General features: G+C 43.2%; 1 protein-coding gene across 1 annotated transcript in view; it reads left to right on the forward strand.

Annotated features, from left to right (window-relative positions):
- XYLT1 (xylosyltransferase 1) overlaps positions 1-21,545 on the forward strand; it is a 170,537-nt gene extending 148,992 nt beyond the window's left edge. The window contains exons 8-12 of the mRNA XM_087878680.1: positions 972-1,148; positions 2,201-2,463; positions 3,182-3,377; positions 12,063-12,396; positions 19,498-21,545. Coding sequence (XP_087734806.1) covers positions 972-1,148; positions 2,201-2,463; positions 3,182-3,377; positions 12,063-12,396; positions 19,498-19,820 — 1,293 coding nt within the window. The 3' untranslated portion in view covers positions 19,821-21,545. The remainder of the gene's footprint in view (positions 1-971; positions 1,149-2,200; positions 2,464-3,181; positions 3,378-12,062; positions 12,397-19,497) is intronic.
- The last annotated feature ends 5,068 nt before the right edge of the window (positions 21,546-26,613 follow it).

Genomic DNA, 26,613 nt, shown 5'->3' on the forward strand with positions numbered 1-26,613 from the left:
ATAGAATAGAATAGAATAGAATAGAATAGAATAGAATAGAATAGAAGAATAGAATAGAATAGAATAGAATAGAATAGAATAGAATAGAATAGAATAGAATAGAATAGAATAGAATAGAATAGAATAGAATTCTTTATTGGCCAAGTGTGATTGTACACACAAGGAATTTGTCTTCAGTGCATATGCTCTCAGTGTACAAAGAAGAAGAAGAAGAGGAGGAAGAGGAAGAGGAAGAGGAACCACCTTTTAATCTTTAGTTTCTCCCTGAAAGGGAGATATCCAAGAGCCAGTTCTTTGTCAAAGGCATTGCGTCAGTGAAAGCCTTAATAGAGGAGTCCTCAATCTTTTGAGTTGGGGACCCCCAGGTGAGGACTGGTGGGATGGAGGAGTAGACAAACAACGTTGGAGAGGAGTCAAATGTTTTTAAAACCCAGACAAGTTTGCAAAACTTAGTCTAGCCTTTGCTACTCATCTTCCCTGCACAATTATCAGATGAACAGAATTGGAAGGGACCTTGTAGGTCATCTAGTCCAACCCCCCACCCAAGCAGGAGACCTTATACCATTTCTGACAGATGGCAGTCCAGTCTCTTCTTGAAAGCCTCCAGTGATGAAGCTCCCACAACTTCTGAAGGCAACTTCTGTTCCATGGGTTGATGGTTCTCACTGTCAGGAAATTCCTCCTTATTTCCATGTTGAATCTCTCCTTGGTCAGTTTCCATCCATTATTCCTTGTCTGGCCTTCGGCTGCTTTGGGTATTATGAGTAATCCTCGTCATACAACCACAAGCTTTCTGTTGCTAAACAAGACAGTCGTTAAGAGTCTCGCCCTGTTTTACGACCTTTCTCACCACAGTTAAATGAACCACTGCAACTGTAAAGTTAGTAGCATGATTGTTACGTGAATCTGGCTTCCCTATTGAATTTCCATGCCTGCTCGCTGTCTAAACTCTTGTCGTTTTTCCCCCGCAGTCTTTCTTCCACACCGTCTTGGAAAACAGCCCACATTGTGACACCATGGTGGACAATAACCTGCGTATCACAAACTGGAACAGAAAGCTGGGGTGCAAATGTCAGTACAAGAATATTGTGGATTGGTGTGGCTGTTCCCCCAATGATTTTAAGCCATCTGATTTTCACCGGTTCCAGGTGAGTTGTGACCTGAATGGGTCCTTCTTCCCGGAAGTAAAAGGCCAGATCGGCCTGCCTTCCTGCCTGCCTGCCTGCCTGCCTTCCCTCCCTCCCTCCTTGAAATCCAGGGTTAGAAAGAGTCAATAAATTTCTTTGGTAAATTTTAATAGTTGTACAGATTCAGACACAGACACAGAGACAGAGAGACAGCTGGAGAGAGAGGGGGGAGGGAGGGAGGGAGAGAGAGAGAGAGAGAGAGAGATAAGGATAGATAGAAGATAAATGATAGGTAGACAGACAGACAGACAGGCAGGCAGGCAGACAGATAGATAGATGATAAGATAGATAGATAGATAGATAGATAGATAGATAGATAGATAGATAGATAGATAGATAGATAGAAGATAAATGATAGGTAGATAGACAGACAGACAGCTAGGTAGATAGGTAGATAGAAGATAAGAGATAGATAGATAGATGATAGATAGATAGATAGATAGATAGATAGATAGATAGATAGATAGATAGAAGATAAATGATAGGTAGATAGATGATAGATAGACAGACAGACAGACAGACAGACAGACAGACAGACAGACAGACAAAGATATAGATAGACCAGACTTAGAATAACTTTATTGTCACTTTGAATGTACACTAATCGGCATATATTAAAATGAAATTTTGTTGCATATAGCTCTCAAAGGGTCTCCACCTCTAATATACATACAGATAGATAGATGATGGATGGATGGATGGATGGATGGATGGATGGATGGATGGATGGATGGATGGATAGATAGATAGATAGATAGATAGATAGATAGATAGATAGATGCCATATAAGATACCAACACTGAAGTATTTTTAAGAACTTTCTTGATTTGCTAGCATGGAAGAACATTTTAGGATTAAGCAACTTGATGTTCTCCAGATGTTTGGGATTTTAGTCTCCATCAGCTCCCAGGCAAGCTTGGCCAACAGTGAAGAATTTGCATTCAGAAATCAAAGCCTTGAATTCAAGCACTCAGATCTAATTTTTCCTTCTGAAACCTATTCCTCCCCCACAGCAAACGGCAAGACCAACCTTCTTTGCCCGCAAGTTTGAGGCGGTTGTCAATCAGGAAGTCATCTCTCAGTTGGATTATTACCTCTATGGTAACTATCCTTCTGGTACCCCGGGCCTTCGATCCTACTGGGAGAATGTCTACGATGAACCAGATGGGATCCACAGCATTAGTGATGTTGCATTGACTCTCTACCACTCTTTTTCCCGTTTGGGCCTGAAGAAAGCAGAAACGTCCTTCCATACGGATGGTGACAACAGTTGCCGGTAAGATCAAACAAGTCTTCCTTTCATCTGCAGTTCCAAATCATCACACCAACTACAGGTTGCATCTCTGTTTAGACAGTATTGAGAAGCTGGGGATCTCTAGATGTTGGTGAACTACAAGTCCTAACATCCTTCCTTCATAAGCATGATCCTCACCAACTCTTGAAGGCCAGACCTGTTCTAGAAGATGGCCCAATGTGCTAGAGATAGAAATTGAGCTGTCCTCCTTATATTCTACTCCAACATTTTGTGTCAGTGTAGAATTTTTTTTGCGGCATTGACTTTTCTCTCCTTTGAAGTCTGTGGCCCAATCTGTAGGAATATATGTTTTCCATAACTACTTATTGGGAGTAGCTTTTGCTAGAGCTGGGTAGAAAAAGATCAGCTGGAGGACTTGTTTCCTTTCCCAATTCTCCGGCAGATAGATGAAAGAGAATGACTTTTGAAAGGAAGAGAAGAGAGATTCCCTGAAATTTAATGATCATCTGTGATATTCTTGGTTTCTCTTGTTCACCAGATATCTGGTCTTCTATTGCTCCTTCATCTCTCTAACAATCTTCTGTGTCCTCTGCTTCTCTATCTTGCATTAAATCCAAAGGTTAACCCAGGAATTTTGCTTCTAAAAGTTCTTTCTGCAGCTGATCCTTTGCTTCTCAATTATTGTTTTAATGAATATCATTATTCTTTCTTCTTCGATCCTTTGTTTGTTTTTTTCCAGATACTACCCAATGGGGCATCCAGTGTCAGTCCACCTCTACTTTCTCGCTGATCATTTTCAGGGCTTCCTCATCAAACATCACACGACCAATTTGGCTGCCAGTAAACTGGAGACCTTAGAAACATGGGTTATACCTAAGAAAGTGTTCAAGATTGCAAGCCCACCGAGTGATTTTGGAAGGCTACAGTTCTTGGAGGTATATATTGCTCATCTATATAATTGGAAGTGAAGATACTTCGAATCCCTAGTTGAAGTGTTAGTTGTGGGTGGGAGGCATAGTGGAGTTTTGAAATGGATGATTTTATTGATAGTTGGGTTGGGTTGGATTGAGTTAGGTTGGATTGAGTTGGGCTGGGTTGAGTTGGGTTGGGTTGGGTTGGGTTGGGTTGGGCTGGGCTGGAATGAGTTGAGTTGAGTTGGGTTGGGTTGGGTTGGGTTGATTTCTATAGCTGCCCAAACAAGTTATCCTTGGCAGCGTACATTATAGAACACAAAAGTAATTTAAAACAATTACAACTATTAAAACAATTAAAATGGTACAAAATAAATTATATGGCACCAAGTAAAACTATTACAATGGATCTAATACAGCCAAGAAACAGGACCTTTCATCCACTTGGCACCCCAAGCATGGGTATACAACCAAATTTTCCTGGCATTACAAATGACCAACAGGGTACTGGGAATCATCTTGATCACTGAAAGGAAAACTATGAGCCACGGTGGTGCAGTGGTTAGAGTGCAGTACTGCAGGCTACTTCTGCTGCCAGCTGCCTGCAATTTGGCTGTTCAAATCTCACCAGGCTCAAGGTTGACTCAGCTTTCTGTCCTTCCGAGGAGGGTAAAATGAGGACCCAGATTGTTGGGGGCAATATACTATCTGTCAGGGTTCCAATGGATGCCCTAATTAAATCATGAGCCTCGAGTCAAGCTTCAAAAGAAATCCAGTTATTTATTAGGAGCTTCATGTACGCCTTGAGCTTCACGTTCCAAGTGAAGCCAACTCTGACCCCACATAATTTATGGCCCTGGCTTGACCCTGTTCCCCCCTCCCCCCAGTGTGTCATCAGTCACATTCACCAACGGAGCAATTTCATGGGTTGTAGAGATCACTCCCCTCCGGCCGATGTGGGTAACCCTGGGAGATAGCCTTGAGAGAGATATGCCTGGACTATACTTTTGTTTTTGCCGTGCTGCTTTGCCACTTTCCCATCCCCCTTGCCTATGGCAACTTGTGAGCAGGCCAGGGATCTTTGCAAGTTGACACTGACTCTGTAAACCGCTTAGAGAGGGCTGTGAAGCACTGGGAAGCGGTATATATTGCTATTCAGGAGGGCAGGTGCTATGGCAGAGAAGGCACATCTCCTGGCTCCCACCAGCCAACACTCCTTGGCTGACAGGAGCCTTCAACATGGCCAAACGCCCAGTCATTTAGACATTGAAACCTTAATTAACCAAGCTGGCTGGTTCACACAACACGTTAACATGCTGTTTGAACACGTTTCCAAGTCTTTATCCAGTCTGCTTCAGCAGCACGTTGCCTAAATGAAGCCAGTGGCTTCCTTGCTCACTTCTTGAAGGCGGAAACAAGATGGCTTTGGTTGAACTTAAAAGTGTCCAAGAATCTTTTGCACTAAACCGAATCAGGAAAACCGGGGAGGGGAAGGGAGAAAGTTGGTTTCTGGCCTTGTTTAACAGTTGCCATTCATCATGGAGGGGAAAATTAACTAGGCAGCAGGCAATTAGTGTTCCCCCGTGTGAACTGAACAGCCCCTGTTTACGATGAACAATTAGAGACAAACCAGTAGTCAAAACATTATTTGTCTTGGCCAAATGATGCATCAGCCTAGGAGGGGGAGCGAAAAAGATGGGGTTTTCAAGCTGCAAAAACTGAATCAGGAGCCAAGGGATCTGCAGATGGGACTGAGGAGAAGACCAGATTGCTCAGGAAGGATGTCTGTCTGTCTGTCTGTCTGTCTGTCTGTCTATGTACGGTATCTATCTATCAACTATCTATCTACCGGTATCTACCATCTATCTATCATCTATCTATCTATCTACCTGTAATTATCATCTAATCTATCATCTATCTATCATCTATCTATCTACCTGTAATTATCATCTAATCTATCATCTATCTATCATCTAGCTATCTAGCTATCTGTTTGTATCTATATCTATTTCTGTCTATTTATCTATCATCTATAAATCTGTATGTATGTATCTATATCTATCTCTATTTATCTATCTAACGTCTATCATCTATCTGTATGTATGTATTTATATCTACATCTATCTATATCTTTCATCTATCTATCATCTATCTGTATGTATCTATCTCTATCTATCTGTATGTATGTATGTATGTATGTATGTTTGTATGTATGTATGTATGTACAGTATCTATATCTAAATCTAAATCTATCTATATCTTTCATCTATCTATCATCTATCTGTATGTATCTATCTATCTCTATCTATCTATCTGTATGTATGTATGTATCTATATCTATATCTACATCTATCTATATCTACATCTATCCATATCTTTCATCTATCTGTATCTATCTATCTCTATCTATCTGTATGTATGTATGTATGTATGTTTGTATGTATGTATGTATGTACAGTATCTATATCTAAATCTAAATCTATCTATATCTTTCATCTATCATCTATCTGTATGTATCTATCTATCTCTATCTATCTATCTGTATGTATGTATGTATCTATATCTACATCTATCTATATCTACATCTATCCATATCTTTCATCTATCTGTATGTATCTATCTATCTCTATCTATCTGTATGTATGTATCTATCGTCTATCATCTATCTGTATGTATGTATCTATATCTACATCTGTCTATATCTTTCATCTATCTATCATCTATCTGTATGTATCTATCTATCTCTATCATCTATCTGTATGTATGTATGTATGTATGTATGTATGTATGTATGTATGTGTTTGTATGTATGTACAGTATCTATATCTATCTCTGTCTGTCTATTTATCTATCTATATCTCTCTATCAGTATAATCTCTATCTTCACTGATAGTCTATCTATCTTATTCTATATCTACACATTGCTGCCTATCAGTCTCTCTCTCTCTAGCTGTCTCATTCTATATCTATACCTATGATTGGCCTGAACACTTTTGAAGATACTTCGTATTTCCATAAGTGATGCGCTCCTGAAAAGCAGCCATTCCAATATTTCCTTGAGCGTCAATCTAAGATATGAATACTTTGTAGAAGAGGAACAAGCCCCATAGCAATCGGGGATATCGATCTCAAAGCGAAAGCTGAACCTTCCCAAATAAAGGAATTTCTCAGTTGTGTTGGTATAATAACATCTGTAATGTGAAGAACTTCAGCAGAAACATCAGTCTACCTGTAGCCCTGCGTCTGTCCGTCCGTCTGTCCGTCCTTCCTTCCTTCATTTTATTTAGTTAGCTAGCTACTTAGTTTGTTATTCAATTGATACGGCTGCCCATCTCCAACAAGTGACCCTGGGCAACGGACAATCACAAAATCAATCAAAACCAAATTGGTTTTGCATTCCTATCGATTCGAAACAGGGAAACGTACACAGTACACATTGACGAGTAGCTGTGTACTGTGCGAGGGACCTCCAAGGTCTCTGATCTGTCCCCGTCCACACACACACACAAACAAACACAGCCAGCCGAGGGTTAAGGAAGCACTTGGCACACACCCAGGTCTTTATCTCCAACTTGGCAGCGATATACACACCGTCTGCCAAGTGCTTTTATTTCCACAGAAAACAGAAAGATAATATACTCAGCGTACAAGAGTCCAACAGAATTAATATTCCTCTCAGCAGTTTTGGACGAGGCTTTAGTGACTATCCAAGGTTTATTTTTGTTCGTCACAAGGATCACTGGCCACCACCCTCTATTATATAGTCTCTGGGGTGTGGTCCAGTGACTCAGTTCTAATCCCTAGCACGCCTCCTGAGCTGCTGCAATCGTTTATCACGCCTTCGGAGGCGTGCATCCAGGAATGACGTCTCTCCTTCACTCTCATCCGAGACACCTGTCTCCCGGCTAATCTCCTCTCCCTCGGCCGGCTCCTGAGACAGTGCCAGAGGGGAGGGGCCTGGAGAGGGAGGCCTGGCTGACTCCTCTTCCTCATGCTCGGAGGTTTCTTCCTCCAATGGGATAGGCTCAGAGGGCGGGGCCACAACAGTCTCTTCCAACTCTGTTATTCCTGTTATTTCTGATTTAGTCCCTTTTCATGGTCTCCTTGAAGTCAGACTTAAGTCTCGATGGATACAAGGGCGTGTATCCAGGATCCAATTCCTGAATACACCCGTGCTGTTTTCTTGGCATCGCTATGAAAATACTTAGCTACAGTTTTCTTCCAAGATATATTCTCAATTTCTCCGACTAAGGTACGGCCCTTGGATGTCTCCCAGCTAAGTACTAACCTACCCTGTCTCTGCTTAGCTTTTCCAAGATCAACTGAGGTCAGGCTGCTGCTGCTGCCTGCAGTTGAGAAAGATCCTTCTCAGCCCTGCAATTAATTTTAAAACAAAAATAACGATACTAGAGAACCACCAGGGTAGAATAAGTACATTCTCTTGGTTGTATTAAATCATCATCCTGTCCAGTGCATAAACTGTGTCCCAGGATGACCAGCTAAAAAGAATGTGAAACATTCCCGAGAACAAACAGGTAGTTAAAATAGGTTGCCCCGTGGATTAGGAGGCAGAAAATAGTACCAAGATTAGTAGCCACTGAGTTCCTGGTCCTCTGAATGTATCTCATCTTTTTTTATATATAAAAAGAAGCCATCTAAATTGGTCTCTCCTTGGCAGGGGTGGCCCATGTCATCCCATGCATTGTGGTCTTGAGGTTGGCGAGGTAGGATGGACACCCTTGTTCTACTAACCTGACGTCCTTTGAGTGTTTGCTAAACGGCAATTTGGGTTGGCCGTTTAGATGGTAGGTTGCAACTTGTGGTAGCTGGGCGGCCGCTGAAAGCTTTTTGCCCCGTTTGCAAAGTGCCTCTTTGTCTCTTTTGCAAAAGTTGTTGCGTTTGTTTGGGGGGTAGATGAGTTTGCACTTTCTCTCATTGAAATCAGAGAGAGTATTCTTAAAAGGAGCAGGAAAATAACCTTGCCCAGATTATAGGGGGGAAGATCATCTTCCCAAATGTTTTTGGGATAAAATTAGCATCCATAGCCAGAAATAACTCCCTGCAATTAGAAAGCTCACAGTTGGGTAGGAGAAAGTTTTCTAGCTTTAAAAGGAAGCCATCTTTTGCTTTGAAGACCCAGCTAAGTGACGTTTTTGGATTGTGAGAGTTGTTGGATTTGAAAATATATATATCCTTAGATTTTGGAAAAGGGACGCAGTGGATCAGTGGCTAAGACGCTGAGCTTGTCGATTGAAAGGTCGGCAGTTCAGCGGTTTGAATCCCTAGTGCCATGTGATGGGGTGAGCTCCCGTTACCTGTCCCAGCTTCTGCCAACCTAGCAGTTCGAAAGCACATAAAAATGCAAGTAGAAAAATAGGGACCACCTTTGGTGGGAAGGGAACAGCGTTCCATGCGCCTTTGGCATTGAGTCATGCTGGCCACATGACCACGGAGACGTCTTCGGACAGTTCTGGCTCTTCGGCTTTGAAACGGAGATGAGCACCGCCCCCTAGAGTTGGGAACAACTAACACATATGTGTGAGGGGAACCTTTACCTAAGTTTTGGAAAAATTTCCAAGTTTTGGCTTTAATCAGATATTCATCATTCTTTGATTACACATTCTCTACACATTTTTCTCTACAGATGATTTTCGGGGAGGGCTTATTTTCGGAGGGAGGCTTATTTTAACACATGCGCTCAAAAGCCCAATTGGGCTTATTATCAGAGGATGTCTTATTTTCGGGGAAACAAGGTAGTTTAAAAAAATGCTTTAAAAGTATTTTTTTTTTAAATTCCGATGGTCACGCGTCACTCAGCTGATCTTCGGGACTTTTTTTTTTTAAGCATTTTTTACTACCGGTTCGCCGGAACCAGTAGTAAAAAATGCTTTAAAAAGGTTTTTTTAAAAAAAGGTTGCGACGCTCACAGCTGTGGCGTGTGAGCTTGGGAACCTTTTTAAAAACTTTTTAAAAGCATATTTTTACTACCGGTTCTCCGGTAGCATGCACAGCTAGCAAACCAGTTCAGATTTCACCACTGGTACCCATCATATGTAAGATGGTGCCCATAATATGCAAGGACAGGGCTTTAATCACGTAATCCTGACAGCGACCTTAACTTTCTTGACCTTTGTCCAGACGCTATTTTGAGATGGCAAAATTAATCTTATTTCGCCTCCCTTCTTCAGCTAAAAAGAAATCCTGTTCTTTTTCTTCTGTCTGATTAATATTTGCTAGTTGAAACAAAGGGACCTGTTCAACTCTCTCCGTCATTGGAAGAAACATCTAATGCTTGATGCTAATTAATTCAGATGGTATTGTTAGGGTGTCTAGCATCACGGAAATTATTCATCTATTGCAAAGAAGAGAAGGCAATGTATTAGAGTGGTCCAAAAGTTGAAAGTGATCTTTTAAAAACTCAAGGCGTAACAGCCGTAATCATTCATGAAACATTTCACTTAACTTGCATCTTGAAAGCCTGTGCTTTAGTTCCTGCATTAGTAAATTTGCCCTTTTCCCCTCTGGAATTATGCTTTAAAGGGTTGAAATTGTATATTGAAGCCATTAAAAAAAAAAAAAGTGTTTGGCTTCTTCCTGGAACAATTGCAAAAGGCCAGAAGAAACAGCATTATTAATCTGGAGTTGGTATTAGAAAGTTCGATATTTAAATATCACTTTGCTTTTATATTCAGGAGAGCTGAAGTCATCTAACGCATGTTGATTAAACCAGATCAATACTTAGCTCTGGTCAACGTTTAATGAATTTGGGTAGAATTTGCTCTTTTTATATATAATTTGTCATCTACCTATAAATAAATCATTTATTGATGTGTTATTTAAACTGGTACTATGTTGCTGTGAAGTTATGGAATGGGGAGCCCCAGGTTCCAGAGTCCCCCATGGGCTCTACCTGGGCGACTCTAGGACAACCCAACAACCTCACAAAGCTGTTGTAGGGAAAACAGCTATTTCTATGCATGTTGCCTTGAATTTTTGTAACAACCAGTTGGTGAATGAGCAACCATTATTGTTGTTGAGTTTGGATATTTAATCCAAACCAGTTCAGGGTAACCGGATGTTAATTTTAGTCTGGTTCGCCAAACCGCTTGTTGCAAAGACTAGTTGACCCCGCCCACCCCACCCCGCCCCTCCCAGGAGTCTCCACATAGCCTGTTTTGAATGCCAGGTAAGTGCAGGGCCCACACGGCGGCTCTGGGAGGGCGAAAAACGGGCCTACTGGAAGTACAGGAAGTCCGAAAATGGGCCCGTTTTCGGCCTCTGGAGGATTTCCAGATCCTGGGGGAAGCCATTTTCACCGTCCCAGAGGCTCAAGGAAAGTCTTTGGAGCCTGGGGAGGGCAAAAAATGGGCCTACTGGAAGTACTGGAAGTCCAAAAATGGGCCCGTTTCCGGCTTCTGGAGGGTTTCTGGAGCCCGGAGGAGGCCATTTTCACCCTCCCGGAGGCTCGAGGAAAGCCTTTGGAGCCTGGGGATGGTAAAAAATGGGCATACCAGAAGTACCAGACGTCCAAAAACGGGCCCATTTCTGGCCTCCGGAGCCTGGGGGAGGCCATTTTCACCCTCCCGGAGGCTTGAGGAAAACCTCTGGACTCTGGGGAGGGCAAAAACACCTCCACTCCCCCACCCACCCCCCGTGGTGCAGGAAGCTCACGCCCTCAAAACTAGGAGGGCGTGAGGGTTTGTTCTCTGTCTCCTTTCTATCACTTGATGTGATTACCTAGTTGGGTCATGAAATGTCTGCAAGAAAACAACTAAGCTCAGAGAGCACCAAATATCCCACACGGTAAGTTTCTTCTGGGGCTATTTTTGTGAGAGTTTCCATGACAACATCGTCGTCGTCGTCATCACACTATTTTCAAATCAACCCAATATGCTACACACTAGCGCAGTGTTTCTCAACCTGGACAACTGGAAGTGTTGTGGTCCGCCAACAGCCTGCGGAACTGACAGCAGAGTCGGACAGTGAGGAGGCTGGGGAGGATCATGGGCCAGTCCTGGAGTGTGTGGAAGGCTCGAACGAAGGCTCTGCGTCAGAGGCAGAGAAAGGGCCATCTGGGAGGTACATGCTGCCTCCGGAGCCTCCAGAGTCGGACCTTAGCAAGACAGAGGAACGGGGAGCCTATTCTGTGCAGAACTGCCAGAAAGCAAGAACAGTTAAAACAAAAGGGACGACTCGGGAGTAGAGCTGGGAGATGATTGGCCCCTCCCATAAGACTTAAAAGAGGAGCAAAAGCATGTGGGCCTTTGCAGGAAGCAACGTTTGTTCATTCGGTTCAGCTTAAAGCCTGAAGCTCTGTTTGATTCTGGACTCCGTGTGGCTTTGCCAATTAGGTCTTTGGCAGTGTGTCAAGGGAGATAAAAGTGGGTAATTATCAGCCTTATCCTGAAGGACTCTTTATAACTAATTGGGACTCATCTGTGAATGAACAGAATTCACAGCTGTTGCAATAAAAGAGGTTTTTGGGACTACGCGTGTGTTTTAATGACTCAGGAAGCCTAGGTCAGAACAGGAAAATGGGTGGACTTCAACTCCCAGAATTCCCCAGCCAGAATTTTTTTAAAACATTCTGGAGGTATCAATGAATGCTGAAATTTTCTCATAGGTTATGCATGATATGCAACATTTTCCTAAACAGTAGAGATAAAGTCACAGAGTTATTTCTGACACCTTCACTTCCTGTTCTTTTAGGTTGGAACAGACTGGGATGCGAAAGAGAGAATATTCCGCAATTTTGGAGGCTTTCTTTCTCCGACGGATGAGCCGGTGGGCATGCAGAAATGGGCGAAAGGTCCCAATGTCACCGTGACGGTGATCTGGGTGGACCCCGTCAACGTCATCGCTGCCACCTACGATATCCTGATCGAATCCAGTGCCGAATTCACCCATTACAAGCCACCTCTGAATTTACCCCTCCGGCCCGGAGTCTGGACGATTAAAATCCTGCATCATTGGGTCCCTGTGGCAGAAACCAAATTCCTGGTCTCCCCTCTGACATTTTTGAACAAGCAAGCCATCCGACAAGGTAAGTAAGCCTTTATTATTGTTTTTTTCAAAATCAGAAAGCGAATGAAACCGTTCGGAGCAAAATAAGTATATTCTACCCACTGCTTTTTTTAAAAAAAATAAGTTTTTTATTTTTTTTTATTGTTTACAAACATATCAAATCAGTGTGTGAATAATGTGGCACCTGAGTGTCATACATCCTAATACAAATAGAACTAGTCAAATTAATCATAATTATAAAATTCAATCAACTTATATATTTCTAATCAGGATGCACAATTATAATAAGTTGCAATCTGTCATTGTTCAATTATTCCATGTTTTCTCTTACTGTTACTTTTGTTTTGTTATATAAAAGGGTATACACTAACATTCCCCCTTCTCTTATTTCTATCACTTATTCTAACATTTAATAATGTCACCTTTTACTAAAAAAAAACAATTTTCTTTCTATCCTACCTAACTTCTAGTCATGTCACCTACCTTAAAAAAAAATAAATAAATAAGAGAGAGAAACGGAAAAGCAAATCAAAACAACAACAGAAAAGAAAAATCATCTATCCATCATCTCTTGCCCGTTTCAATACTTTAATTGCTATGCTTTTTTTTAAAAAAAAAAATTGCCTCCCAAATTCCTCTCCTGGCTCGCTATATCTGTCAGAATCTGCTTCTTGGCTACTCAATCTAGATATTACTAAAATCAGAAGTTCAGTTGACTTTGTCTCAACTGAAAAGGTAGGATTTTCTTCTCCGCTCTTTAGGAGCGGAGATATCAAGGACTTGGGATAATGATCACAGCAGTTTATTTATCTCCAGAGGTCATGTCACAACAATGAAGCAAAGCTTTACAGATACAGGTAGTCCTCGAATTACAACGGTTCATTTAGTGACCGTTCGGGAGTGGTGCAGTGGCCTAGGGGTGGAACTCTCACCTTACAATCAGGAGGCTGTGAGTTCGATCCTAGGTAGCGGCAGATATTTCTCTGGGCACAATGAGTAATTATCTGCTGCAAACTCTGCATTGGCGACAGGAAGGACATCCTATCAGTAAACACTCAGCTCCATTCAGTTGCCCTGACTCCACCCCGATGTAAGGGATTACGGGGTCATTAAAAGAAAAGCCTTGATAATACAGTGGTCTACGCACCCTGTTATTAACACAGCTGCCTGCAATTTACTGCTGGTTCGAATCTCTCCAAGGCTCAAGGTTGACTCAGCCTTCCATCCTTTCTAAGGTAGGTGAAATGAGGACCCAGTTTGTGGGGGCAATAAGATGACTTTGTATAAATATACAAAAGTATGAAGGCTATTGCTTAACACATTGTAAGCCGCCTTGAGTCTCCGGAGAAAGGCGGCATATAAATCAAATTTTTTAAAAAAAATGTTAGTGACCATTTGAAGTGGCTTATGAAAAGTGATTTTTCACACTTATGACCATTGCAGCATCTCCATGGTCAAAGGATCAGAATTCAGACACTTGGCAACTGACTCACATTTATGACAGATGCAGCGTCCCCCAAGTCACGTGATCCTCCTTTGCGACCTTCTGGCAAGCAAAATCAACAGGGAAGCCAGATTAATTTAACAACTGTTTTACTAACTGAACAGCTGCAGTTAACAACTGTGCCAAGAAAGGTCGTAAGATGGGGAAAAATTCACTTGACAAATGTTTCACTTAGCAACAGAAATTTGGGGCTCGGAAGCGTTTCGATGACGGCGGGGTCAGTGAGCGGAGTCTCCTGCCAGTTTTACTACCGGTTCTATAGAAGCGGTGCGAACTGGCGGTAACCGACCACTGGCGTATAGGGTCTCCTGTTTGATCAGGGAGTTGGACTAGAAGACTTCCAAGGTCCCTCCCAACTCTTGTTATTCTGGCAAGGATATTTCACACTGTTGGCCTTCAATTTGAGCGTCTCCAACTCTGAATGTAGAAACAGTCCTTTGAGGACTCACTGTTTCAACGACATTGCCCGCTTCCCGAGCAGATCACCCACGAGATGACTTCGGTCCAAGTCAGTTGCTAAGCCTACCAATCGAGGTTTAACATAGCATCCTGGCTGGGTTCCCGACTGCCCCTGACTAAACCCAAAACCGACCACATGATAGTCGAGCGGGATGGATAAAACCAGCCACGGAATGGCTTTGGAGCTGTTTGGCAAGCTGACAGTTGGGCTGTTGTTCAAGGCTGGGCAGATGGTTCTTGAGTTTCATCTGCTGCATCTTCAGAAACCATAGACTGACACAGCTCCCCTCCTAGAATCACCCTGGCATTTCAATAAAATCAGTCCTCCAGCATAAATGGGGCATTATGGGAATTGAAGTCCAAGACACCTAGAAAGTTCCATGTTGCAGCTTTCAGAAAGAATAGACAACTCATGAGAATTTTCTCTATCCAACCACTGTTCTCCAGCGTCTCGGAACAGAAATCTTTTCTCTGGCTTGAGATGCTTGGAGAACAGCAGTTGGATAGAGACATGAGTGACGTGACTCATTAGTTTTACTCTTCTTTCTGAGCTTATCAGTTGGAAAGCTGACAGACTGGGTTCGAGACCCGAGCGCCATGTGACGGGGTGAGCTCCCATTCCTTGCTCCAACTCCTGCCCACCAAGCAGTTCAAAAGCATGCAAATGCGAGTAGATAAATAGGTACCACTTTGGTGGGAAAGTAACAGCATTCCATGTGCCTTGGCTTACAGTATTTATTTATTTATGAGATATATATTGCCGCCTGTTCGCACATGGCGACTCAAGGCGCCTTACAGAATATAAAATGTCATATAAAAACAATAAAACTAATAAAAGAGAGAATCATATATAATAAAATAACCCCCCACCCCACCCCGTCCTGGCTACAGCACCTCACCCAAGCTATCTAATGGGCTCCATCCCACTCTGGGTTCCCCAGGCCCACTGGCAGAACCAGGTCTTCAGTGCCTTCCAGAAGAGTATTAGAATGGGTGCCAATCTAATCTCTGGGGGGATGATGTTCCAGAGAGAGGGAACCACCACGGAGAAGGCCATTCTTCTAGGTCCCACCAGGTGTATCTCCCTCAGGAATGGGACCCGCAATATTCCTTGCCTCCCTGCTCTGATGGGTCAGACAGATGTGACCAGCAAGAGATGGTCCCTCAGATAACCTGGTCCCAAGCCATAAAGGTGGCAATCAGCACCTTGAATTGCACCCAGAAGCAAATCGGCAACCAACACAGCTCCTGCAGAAGAGGTGTGATACATGTGCACACTGGGATCTGCACAAAACTATGCGGGCCGCTGCATTTTGCATCCACTGGAGCTCCCGGATGCTCTTCAAGGGTAGCCCCATGTAGAGCGTGTTGCAATAGTCAAGACGGGAAGTGATTAGGGCATCCAGAGGCTCCAACTGGCGCAGAGTGCGGCCACGCGGGTGGTAATGGGAGCGACATGGCGCTCCCATGTAACACCCCTCCTGCGCGAGCTGCACTGGCTCCCAGTGGTCTTCCGGGTGCGCTTCAAGGTTTTGGTTACCACCTTTAAAGCGCTCCATGGCTCAGGACCTGGGTACTTGCGGGACTGCCTACTACCACCAATAGCCTCCCACCGGCTGGTACGCTCTCATAGAGAGGGGCTCCTCCGGGTGCCGTCGGCCAAACAATGTCGACTGGCGGCCCCCAGGGGGAGAGCCTTCTCTGTGGGGGCACCTACTATCTGGAACGAGCTCCCCCCGGAGATACGGAGGATCCCGGATCTGCGCACCTTCTGCCGCGCTCTAAAGACCTTTTTATTTCACCAGGCGGGCCTGGCCTAACTTTCTCCCTCTTTTTAAACAATTTTAATATTTTAATATTTTTAATATTTTTTAATCCTCAAAGTTTAAATCTGTTTTAAATTGACTGAGGTTTTAATCTGTCTGGGCCAAACTATTTAATTCGATTTTATTTCTGTTTTTTTAAAATTTTGTATGTATGTATTTTATTGTTGGCTGTTCACCGCCCTGAGTCCTTCGGGAGTAGGGCAGTATACAAATCAAATCAAATCAAATAAAATAAAATAAAATAAATAAATAAATAAATAAATAAATAAATAAATAAATAAATAAATAAATAAATAAATAAATACTCATCACATGGTCACATGACCACAGAAGCGTCTTCGGACAACGCTGGCTCCCTCGGCTAAGAAATGGAGATGAGCATCGCTCCCTAGAGTCAAACCCAACTGAAAAGGAGAAATCTTTACCTTTAATATACTTACCTGAAAGGTAGATCTTTTCTTTTTTTCCCCCTGTAATCACACATTTAAAACCCTCTTTTTTTGCTCTTCCAGCTGTGTCTGCAGGGTGTGATCAAAAGGTTAGGAAGGCAGCTGTGGCGGCGGGGATTGAAGTTCTACTTACTTTTGATGTGTGTCGCACTTCTTGACTTTTTCGACCTCCCCCTGCAGACCCCGTTGTGATCTTTTCTCGGCAGGATCCCTTACTTTTTGGGTTCGGTTTTATGAATTAATGGAGCGGATTTTGCTACTCAGAAAAGCTCAGCCGACAAGTAAACTGTCCGCCTCCATTTCTCCAGCTCAGCTTGTGGCTTGGGACTTCCACTCAAGCTTACAAATGACTTACATACCAAAGTTAAAATTTACAGGAAATTGCACGCAAGAACAAGTGCCCTTTTTTAAAAAATAAAAAATAAAAAATAGAGAGACACGCTGGGAAGAGTTATCCTTAAGCCAAGCAAGGAAGGGTTTGACAAATTATAGGCCAGAAGCTGTCATTAATGGTAGGGGAGGAGAAACCGCCCCCCCAGCACATATTTAATAGATGATGACCTTGAAATAATTGGGGTGCTCCGTGTTTGAAACTTTAATCAAGCTTTAGTTCGACGGCTCAACAGGAAGAGCTCACAGGCTGAGCAAGGCGAGACTTTGTAAGTTCCAGCGGATGCAGAAATGTTGACTTTCCGGAAAATTGGAGCTTGCTGTTAGAGGGTCAAAAAAGCAACGTGGCATGAATTGTAGATGAGTCATGATGTCATTCCTGGCCTCCAACCTTCCCTGGATGATAGCCTGGCTTTCAAAGCAGAAGTGGAAGCTTCTTTGAATGTTCTTCTACAGCTGGTCTCTAGGTTTTAAGTCAGGGTATCTCTTCAAACTTCATAACGCGCTAAGCTTGTGGGTTTCCAACTTGGGTAATCGTGGCTTAGGGATGGTTGGGCATCCGACCTGTCCCGTTAGCTTGTGGTTCCATCTTTTGCCAACAGCTAGAAAGGGGTTGATTCAAGAAGCAGGTTAATTCTGTTGTGTGTGTGAACCTAGACAAACCAAGGCTAGATGAGACGGCATAAGTCAACTCAAGCAGTTTCTCCATTCTGCAGCGCACAGGAAAAACATGTCATATGCTCCACAGAGTGGTAGGCTGAAGAGAAATATCCCTTTCACACTCACGCACACATACCAATACTTAGTTTTGATCTATTGTGTGGCGTCCTATAAAGAAAGGAGAAAGTGCTTTTTTAAAAAGTTCAGACGGGGAACCGATAGCTGGAAAGAAATTAGCTGCCTTCTACTCTTAGAGATGGTCTCTAGGTCTTAAGTCAGGGTAACTCCAAACTTGGCAACTTGAAGACTTGTGGATTTCAACTCCCAGAATTCATAGCTGGCCCTTGAACTTCACAAGCCTTCAAGTTCCCAAATTTGGAGAGCCCCATCTTAAATCAGAATCTCACTTAGCTTCAGTGCACTTTTTCAAGAGCTGAAGCCAAGAATTAACCTGGTTTCACGAACTCTAGGTAGACCTCTTTGCCAAGAGGTTCCTTCTGGTTTAGGAACTTGGGAAGGGATCAATCAGGAATAGAATAGAATAGAATAGAATAGAATAGAATAGAATAGAATAGAATAGAATAGAATAGAATAGAATAGAGTAGAGTAGAGTAGAGCAGAGCAGAGCAGAGCAGAGCAGAGCAGAAAATAGAATAGAATAGAATAGAATAGAATAGAATAGAATAGAATAGAATAGAATAGAATAGAATAGAATAGAGTAGAGCAGAGCAGAGCAGAGCAGAGCAGAGCAGAGCAGAGCAGAAAATAGAATAGAATAGAATAGAATAGAATAGAATAGAATAGAATAGAATAGAATAGAATAGAATAGAATAGAATAGAATAGAATAGAATAGAATAGAATAGAATAGGAGTTAGAGTGTAATGTAGTGTAGGGTAGGGTAGGGTAGGGTAGGGTAGGATAGGATAGGATAGGATAGGATAGGATAGGATAGGATAGGATAGGAGTTAGAGTTTTGGGTAGGGTAGGGTAGGGTAGGGAGAGTAGGATAGGATAGGATAGGATATAGAATAGAATAGGAGTTAGAGGGTAGGGTAGGGTAGGGTAGGGTAGGGTAGGGTAGAATAGAATAGAATAGAATAGAATAGAATAGAATAGAATAGAATAGAATAGAATAGAATAGAATAGAATAGAATAGAATAGAATTCTTTATTGGCCAAGTGTGATTGGACACACAAGGAATTTGTCTTTGGTGCAGATGCTCTCAGTGTACATAAGGAGACTAAAATACATTCATCGAGAATAAAAAGATACACTTAGTGATAGTCAAGGTTACTAATAAGATATCAAATCATACTAGGAAACAAAAACAATATAAATTGAAAGATACAAGCAACATGGTTATAGTCATAAGTGGGAAGAGATAGATACTAGGAAGGAAGAGAAGAATACTAGTCTTAGTGAATAGTTTGACAGTGTTGAGGGGATTATTTGTTTAGCAGAGTGATGGCGTTAGGGAAAAAACTGTCCTTGTGTCTAGTTGTTCTGGTGTGCAGTGCTCTATAGAGTCATTTTGAGGGTAGGAGTTGAAACAATTTATATCCAGGATGCGAGGGGTCTGTACATATTTTCCCAGCCCTCTTTTTGACTCATGCAGTAGACAGGTCCTCCATGGAAGGCAGGTTGGTAGCCATGGTTTTTTCTGCAGTTCTAATTATCCGTTGAAGTCTGTGTCTGTCTTGTTGGGTTGCAGAACCAAACCAGACAGTTATGGAGGTGCAGATGACAGTCTAGATCGACTCCTTAGCATTGTTATTCTGGAAGTAGATTTTTTTTTATTTTTTTAACCCAAATACTTCTCTCTTGCCTTTAGAAGAAACCACAAAGCTGCATGGTGGACCTCCGAAGAACTCCTACATGGAGCAGAGCTTCCAAGGGCTCAATCCTGTGCTAAACATTCCAGTCAGCACTGGCCAACTGGAACAGTTGAAGAAGAACGCCATGTTGACGGGCACCAAGCTGGAGAGCTGGGTGGACAGTTTGGTGGGAAGCGTGTGGTCAGCGGTTGATGTCTGTACTACAGGCCCAACTTCCTGTCCTGTCATGCAGGCCTGCAGCCAGACATCCTGGAGTTCCCTCAGCCCCGATCCAAAGTCCGAGTTGGGCCCCGTGAGACCAGATGGACGCTTGAGGTAGCACCTGGTACCCCTTTTGCTGGCTTTAAAAAGGAACCTGAGCGTTTGGCTCTCGTGATCACCTTCGGATGGGGTTGGTACAGGTTGCTGGTGAGCTGATGGAGGGAGTCTTTAAGAAAACCTACGAATCCATGTTCAAGACGGCCGGGGCTGAAAATCCCAGCCTCTCTTACTGACCAGTTTTGCCATCTCAAAGGTTTTTGGAAGTCGGGGAAGAGGCAGGAAAGGCGAAACCAATTGTAGGAAACGACTGAAGTTTCTAAAGGCGGGGGCAGCATATTTTCAGCTCTGATTGGACCTAATTTATTTCTCAAACACTAATATGCTGTATCCCGGCCCCTATTATTTTTTTTCATTTCCCCAAAAGCAAAGCAGCTTAGCCACAATTGCTAAAATTCCTCTTCCCGTCCCCCCCCCCAGTGGTCCTCATTATTCAAACCTCCGCCTTTGACATCTCACAAAAAGCATTGACATCATGACTCCAGATAGCCAAACTTTGCAAGTTTGGTTATATTGAATCCACAGACGGTACAATATTATAGAGAGTTAATCTCACCCTCTCGTGCCAACAGAGATTCAGAGTTTGGTCCTCCCGATGAGCTAATGATCACCCAAGATCTTCTCTAGACTAAAGGGGTGGGGTCTCCAAACTTGGCGACTTTTAAGACGTGTGGACTTCAACTCCCAGAATTTCTTAGCGGGTTGAGGAATTCTGGGAGTTGAAGTCCACACGCCTTAAAAGTTGCCAGGTTTGGAGACCTCTGCTCTTCCAAATACAGCTACTGAGAGAGCCAGCTCAAAGGAGAAAGTCAATCCGGAGTGTTGAACTTTTCACATCCACAGCTCAGATTGGAAAGTAGTTTTCCAGAAATCCCTGCCCCCCCCCCCAAAAAATCCTTTTGTCTAGGGATTTCTGTGTGTCTAGTTAGACACTAGACTGTTACCATCTGAATCTCAGTATTTTCTTTTGGGGGGGAGCTCAGAAAGCAACCGATAACTATCCTCCCCTCCCCCCTGGTTCTAGTAATCATTAGTGATGGATCATGTTCAAAGAGCTGTGTTCAGCATCTTTTTAACCAGGTTAGATCAAGTGATTCAATTCAATAACGTGCTAAGCTTGTGGGCTTTCAACTTGGCTAATCGTGGCTTAGGGATGGTAGGTAGGCGTCCGATCTGTTTCGTTAGCTTGTGGTTCCATCTTTTGCCGACAGCTAGAAAGGGCTCAATTCAAGAAGCAGGTTAATTCTGTTGTGTGAACCCTGACAAACCAAGGCTAGATGAGACAGCATAAGCCAAACTCACGCTGTCATATGCTCCGCAGAGTGGCAGGCTGGAGAGAAATATATCCCTTTGACACACAGACACATACCCCCACAAACGCCAATGCTAAGTTTTTTATCTGTTGTGCGGTGCCTCGTAAACAAAGGAGAAAGTGCTTTTTAAAAAAGTTCAGACGGGGAACGGTTAGCTGGAAAGAAATTAGCTGCCTTCTACTCTTAACACAGCATTCCATCTGACGGAGAAAAATGGAAAAGGCCATTTTTCAGACTAAAACCAAGGAGTATCCGTTTGAATCCAGTTTTGTATTTATTTATTTTTTTAACTCTTTGCAGGCTCCGTCCAAGTCATATTTTAGCTTTGGGACCTGTTGAGATTAAGTCAAGGGTGCAAAAAAAAAAAGAAAAAAAAGCCAAATTTTATTCCTGATTAAATGACCTCATCCTAACTGATCTTTAGTGAATTACTTTAGCCTAAATTGCCCTCGGACAACAGAGGGACGAAAGTTTCTGTGCGGAGATACACTACTTGAGGTTGGACTAGAAGACCTCCCAAGGTCCCTTCCGACTCTGTTATTCTGGATCTTCAGTTCATATATCCACTGATGGGATCCTCTGGGATCCGATCGATTGGTTTTTTAACAAAAGCGGTCTTTCTCCTTTTTGGGTCCCTTCCTCTAATTTCGAACCCAGCTCACATTTAAAGACCACGAGAAGAGCCGAAGGGCTGAGAAGATAACCAGGAACAACAAACAACAGCAAAACCGGGTTGCCCTTTTTAAAACGAGTTCAGATTTAAACCTGACATTGGGAAGACTGGCTCATGAATTCTACCCCTTTCCTCCTCGGTTTAAAGCTACGAGAGTTTGCTTTTTGGACTTTTGAAACGGCAGCGTCAGCTCTGGGAGGCGTAAAGGCAGAGCATTAAATATTTAGCCGGAGTTAGAAAGGAGACAACGGATGTTACGTGTTTATTTCTTCTTTTAAGTCAATGACCAATGGTTAGAGCACTGCTTACACGCAGTGTAAGGGAGGGATCTTCCCTTGCGAACTAGTGCTTGTCTCTGTTCAGCAAAGGCCTTTAAAACGAAAGAAAAATAGGTGGGTTTTTTACCCATTTCTTCTTCTTTCCGTTCCCCCCATTTTTGCTTTTGATCGACTTCTGCCCCCCCCCCCCAATTACTGACAATAATCACTAGAACGGAGGTCCCCCAATGTAGGAATGACATCATCTCCAAGCATGTACAGGTAGTCCTCGATTTACAACAGTTTCTTTAGGGACCGTTCAAAGTTTCAACGGTACTTGGAAATGTGATTTACGAGCCGTTTTTCACACGAGCCAGACTCACTTAACAACCGCGATACTAACGTCACAACTGCCGCAATCAATTTAACGGCTGTGGCAAAGCAAGGTCGTAAAACGGGGCGAATCTCGTTGAACCACTGTTTCACCTAGCTGCAGAAATGTTGGGCTAGGTTGGGGTTGTAAGTCGAGGAGGATCTATACAGTTGGAGCTTTTAGGAGTTACGCTCCTTGCCTTCGGGGGAGACTCCTAAAGACCGGGAGATATTTTACTCAAGGTGCTCCAAGTGAGAAGACAACTCTTCCATCCCAAGCCATCCAACCAAAAGTATCATTCCATACGGGCATCTCCATCATGAAGAGCTTTCTGTGGCCTTCATGTGGTATCTCCATCTGTCCATTCAGCCATCCACATCTGTCACAAGACGTCTCCTAGGACAGGTGTCTCCAACCTTAGCAACTTTAAGACTTGTGGACTTCAACCCTCAGCTGGGAGTTGAAGTCCACAAGTCTTAAAGTTGCTAAGGTTGGAGACACCTGTCCAAGGAGACATTGCCTTGTTTCTTCCATAGAGAACTTTCCTCTGATCCAAACAGAGAAACATCTAAGTCTCTGCTGAAGATCAGACGATGGTGATCAGATGGCCTTTGTTTCTGACCCAAAGTTCTCATTCTAAAGGACCAATAAGTTTCAGATCAACACTCCCATCATGCCGTCATCTTCAATTTTGGTCTGTTGCAAGGTGTATTTGTCGAAGGAAGCAAAATATACAGTTCAGGATAAAGGCACCCTGTTGTGATACGGTGGTGGAGAGATAGCTCAGGAGAACGAGTTGAATGCAGCACAAATTTAAGAGGCGCATCATGTGTGGTGAAACAAGAACGAGAGTTGACGTCCACCTATCTGGAGGGTGCAGGAGGTTCTGTGGGGTAGGGCTGTTGGGATTGTTTTCAGAAGAAAGATCCGCTTCAGAAATTAGTGAAGAAGAGGTACACCTCGTGTCTCCACCATCTACAATCTGCCTTGCAACAAGGTTCCTCCTGAGATTATGAGCCAAGAAAGGTTGCATGGATCTTACATTCCTTTCCAGACCTGAAATCTAAGAAACTCTACTATACAATATGGGTCTACTCTACTCCAGTCAGTGCCTTCCAAATATGCCTTCCAGTCAAAACTGGGAGGGGGGTCACAGACCTAAATATCCAGAGGACACACCAAGTGGTCAAGACTGCTTCCAGGGGGTGGGCTTCCAGAATTTGAGCAAGGGGTTCTCTGCCCGGTTGCTGGGTGGGCGTGGCCATGGTGGGCATGGCCTAGTCAGCCTCTTGCACCACAGCGGTGGGGCATGTTTTTGCCCTCCCCGGGCTCCAAAGGCTTTTCTTGAGTCTCTGGGAGGGCGAAAATAGCCTCCCCAGGCTCTGTAGGCCCTCCGGAGGCCGGAAAAGGCCCCATTTCCGGCCTTCCTGAACTTCCGGTAGGCCCGTTTTTCACCCTCCCCGAACCTCAGCGTGCGCCCTGCACTTAACCTGCATCCAAAACGGGCTGCGTGGGGACTCCCGGGAGGGGCGGGGTAGGGTGGGCAGGGCCAGCTAGGAGTGGGATTTGGGGGGTTCTCCGAACTGCACAGAATCTTAGCTAGAGGTTCTCCCGAATCCCTGCGAACCCCCAGAAGCCCACCCCGACTGCTTCCCCTCTGCATCTTACACAAGCTTTTATTTTTATTTTATTTTATTTTATTTTAAAGGAACCTATCCCTTCAGATTTGCTCCTGCTGACTTTCTGCTTTCCTATCTTCCATGGTTTTTGGAATTGATGGTGCAAACCCAGTAACCCTAGATATGGGATATTCAATTTTGATTATTTTTAAGACTTGGGGGACTTCCAACTTCATGCTGGCTGAGGAATTCTGGGAGTTGAAGTCCACAGGTCCTCAAAATTACTAAGTTTGGGCGCCCATGCCCTAGATGGTTTGTGAAGGTCCTGTCAAGAAGCCAGGAGTCCCACCGGCAGATAACAAACCCAAAGCTTGACCCATCTAATTGCGAGTCAGAAGCTCTTTTGATCTCACTTCCTGCCGTTCCCAAACGCAAGGCGAGCCAAAAGGGTTGAGATTCAGCCAAGTGGAAAATATCCGATAATCGCAGGACACGTGAAATAGGAAATCATTGTTTTCATCCTGGGATTCAGAAGCATTGTTTTTCCTCCAAAAAACCCCAGCCATTGGAAGCAATTTGAGCAGCTAAAGTTCTCGACCAAAACAGTTGCTGTGAATTGGGTGGGGGGAGGGGGCGGGAAGGAGGGGGGGAGTGACAACTACAGGCAGTCCTTGACTTACAACAGTTCATTTAGTGACCATTCAAAGTTACGGCGGCACAGAAAAATGTGGTTTACGGCCGTGTTTTTTTCACAGTTCCGACCGTCGGGGCATTCCCCCATGGTCATGTGATTCAAAATTCAGACGTTTGGCATCTGTCTCCTCTTTATGATGGTTGGGGTGTCTCGGGGGTGATGTGGGTTGCTAGCGTAACAGCCGCGGCGATTCACTTAACCACCACGGCAAGAAAGGTCACAAAATGGGGCGAAACTCACTCAAACATCTCAATTAACCACCGAAATTTGGGGCTCCGTTGTGGTCGTAAGTCGAGGATTACCTGTAGAGACCCCCCCCCTTCCAAATGGTTTGAATAGTTCTTTCCACTATGGACGTACAATCTTAGAAAGGAAGGCCGATTTCCCATGCCGACCAACTCTCGTTTCAGTCCCTTCTGGTTTTTTGTTTTGTTTTTAATCGTTTCTTGCCTTCTTCTTTTGCTCACGGGTGCTACCAAAGGTACTACCTCACTGATAATTTTTTTAAAAAAATTACGTTCGTTTGAGGAAAAACAGAAAACCGGACGAGGGAGGAAAACGGGGGTTTTTTTTAAAAAAAATCTCTTTTGAGTTGAATGTACAATCTATGCAAATTCTCTCTCTTTCTCTCTCTCTTTCTCTCTCTCTTTCTCTCTCTCTGTCTCTCTCTCTCTTTCTCTGTGTCTTTCTCTCCGTCTCTTTTTTCTCTATTTTGGTAATCAATAAAAGTAGAAGGTGGGGAAAGAAAGAAAGAAAAAACTTCTCTTAAGTATTAGATTTGTAAAAAAAAAACACAAAAAAACCTTGCCAAATAAACAGCAAGATACTGTACAGTCGTCTCTGATAGCAGAGCTCTTTCATATCCGGCGCAATTGGTTGTGCTGCCTTTGTATATTATAAAAAATAATAATAATAATACTGGCTCGTTCTTTGATTCCGTTTGTGATTAAGGAAATATATATATAGATATAAATATATATATCACCTTTGATGGGTTTAAAACACACACACACACACACACACACACAAAAAGAAAACCACAAAAAAAAAATATAGAGATTCTGTTTGCTGGATATGCTGGATACGTGCTCCATTGGTCCGTCAGTTGCCATTAAGAACAACGGAAAAGCTTGTTTTTCAAAAGTTTGTGAGATCTTGGGAGGCTGTGGGTTGAACAGATTTCCCTATGGGAATCCTTATTTCCAACTCAGTATTTCATGCCATGGCATCCAATGAGTTGCTCCTTTTTTAAAAAAGAAGCCTTAAGGTCCTCCATCGTGGTGATTGTTGGTTGGTTTGTTTGTTTTTTTTTAAACGTGGCCTTAAAAAAATAAAATAAAATAAAATAAATAAATAACAATCGTGTTTGGAAGTTTTAGCTGTTGTATGTTCTTTCTTTCTGGACAATTGTCAATGTATTAAAACGAAAAACGGGGAAAAAAATACCGCTTTCAAACGGCTGTGATCTCTTTTTTCTTCTTCTCCTTCTTCTTCTTCTTCCATTCCTGTGTAATTACCGCCTCCGACGCATCGTGTTAAAGATTACAGGTAGTCCTCGACTTACAACGGTTCGTTTAGGGACCGTTCAAAGTTACGACGTCACTTATTATTATTTATTATTAGTCATATTTCTATGCCGCCCACTCTCTGAGGATTCTGGGCGGCTTACACCAAAGACAGTATACTAAATAGCATATTGCCCCCCACAACAATCTGGGTCCTCATTTTACCACCTCAGAAGGATGGAAGGCTGAGTCAACCTTGAGCCGGTGGGATTTGATCCGCTGATCTGCTGAACTAGCAGTCAGCTGAAGTAGCTGTGGTACTGCACTCTAACCACTGCGCCACCTCGGCTCTTATGACCT

The sequence above is a fragment of the Pantherophis guttatus genome, chromosome 14 (assembly GCF_059756535.1).
Source record: "Pantherophis guttatus breed Tessera chromosome 14, ASM5975653v1, whole genome shotgun sequence".
In the NCBI taxonomy this organism is placed as follows: domain Eukaryota; kingdom Metazoa; phylum Chordata; class Lepidosauria; order Squamata; family Colubridae; genus Pantherophis; species Pantherophis guttatus.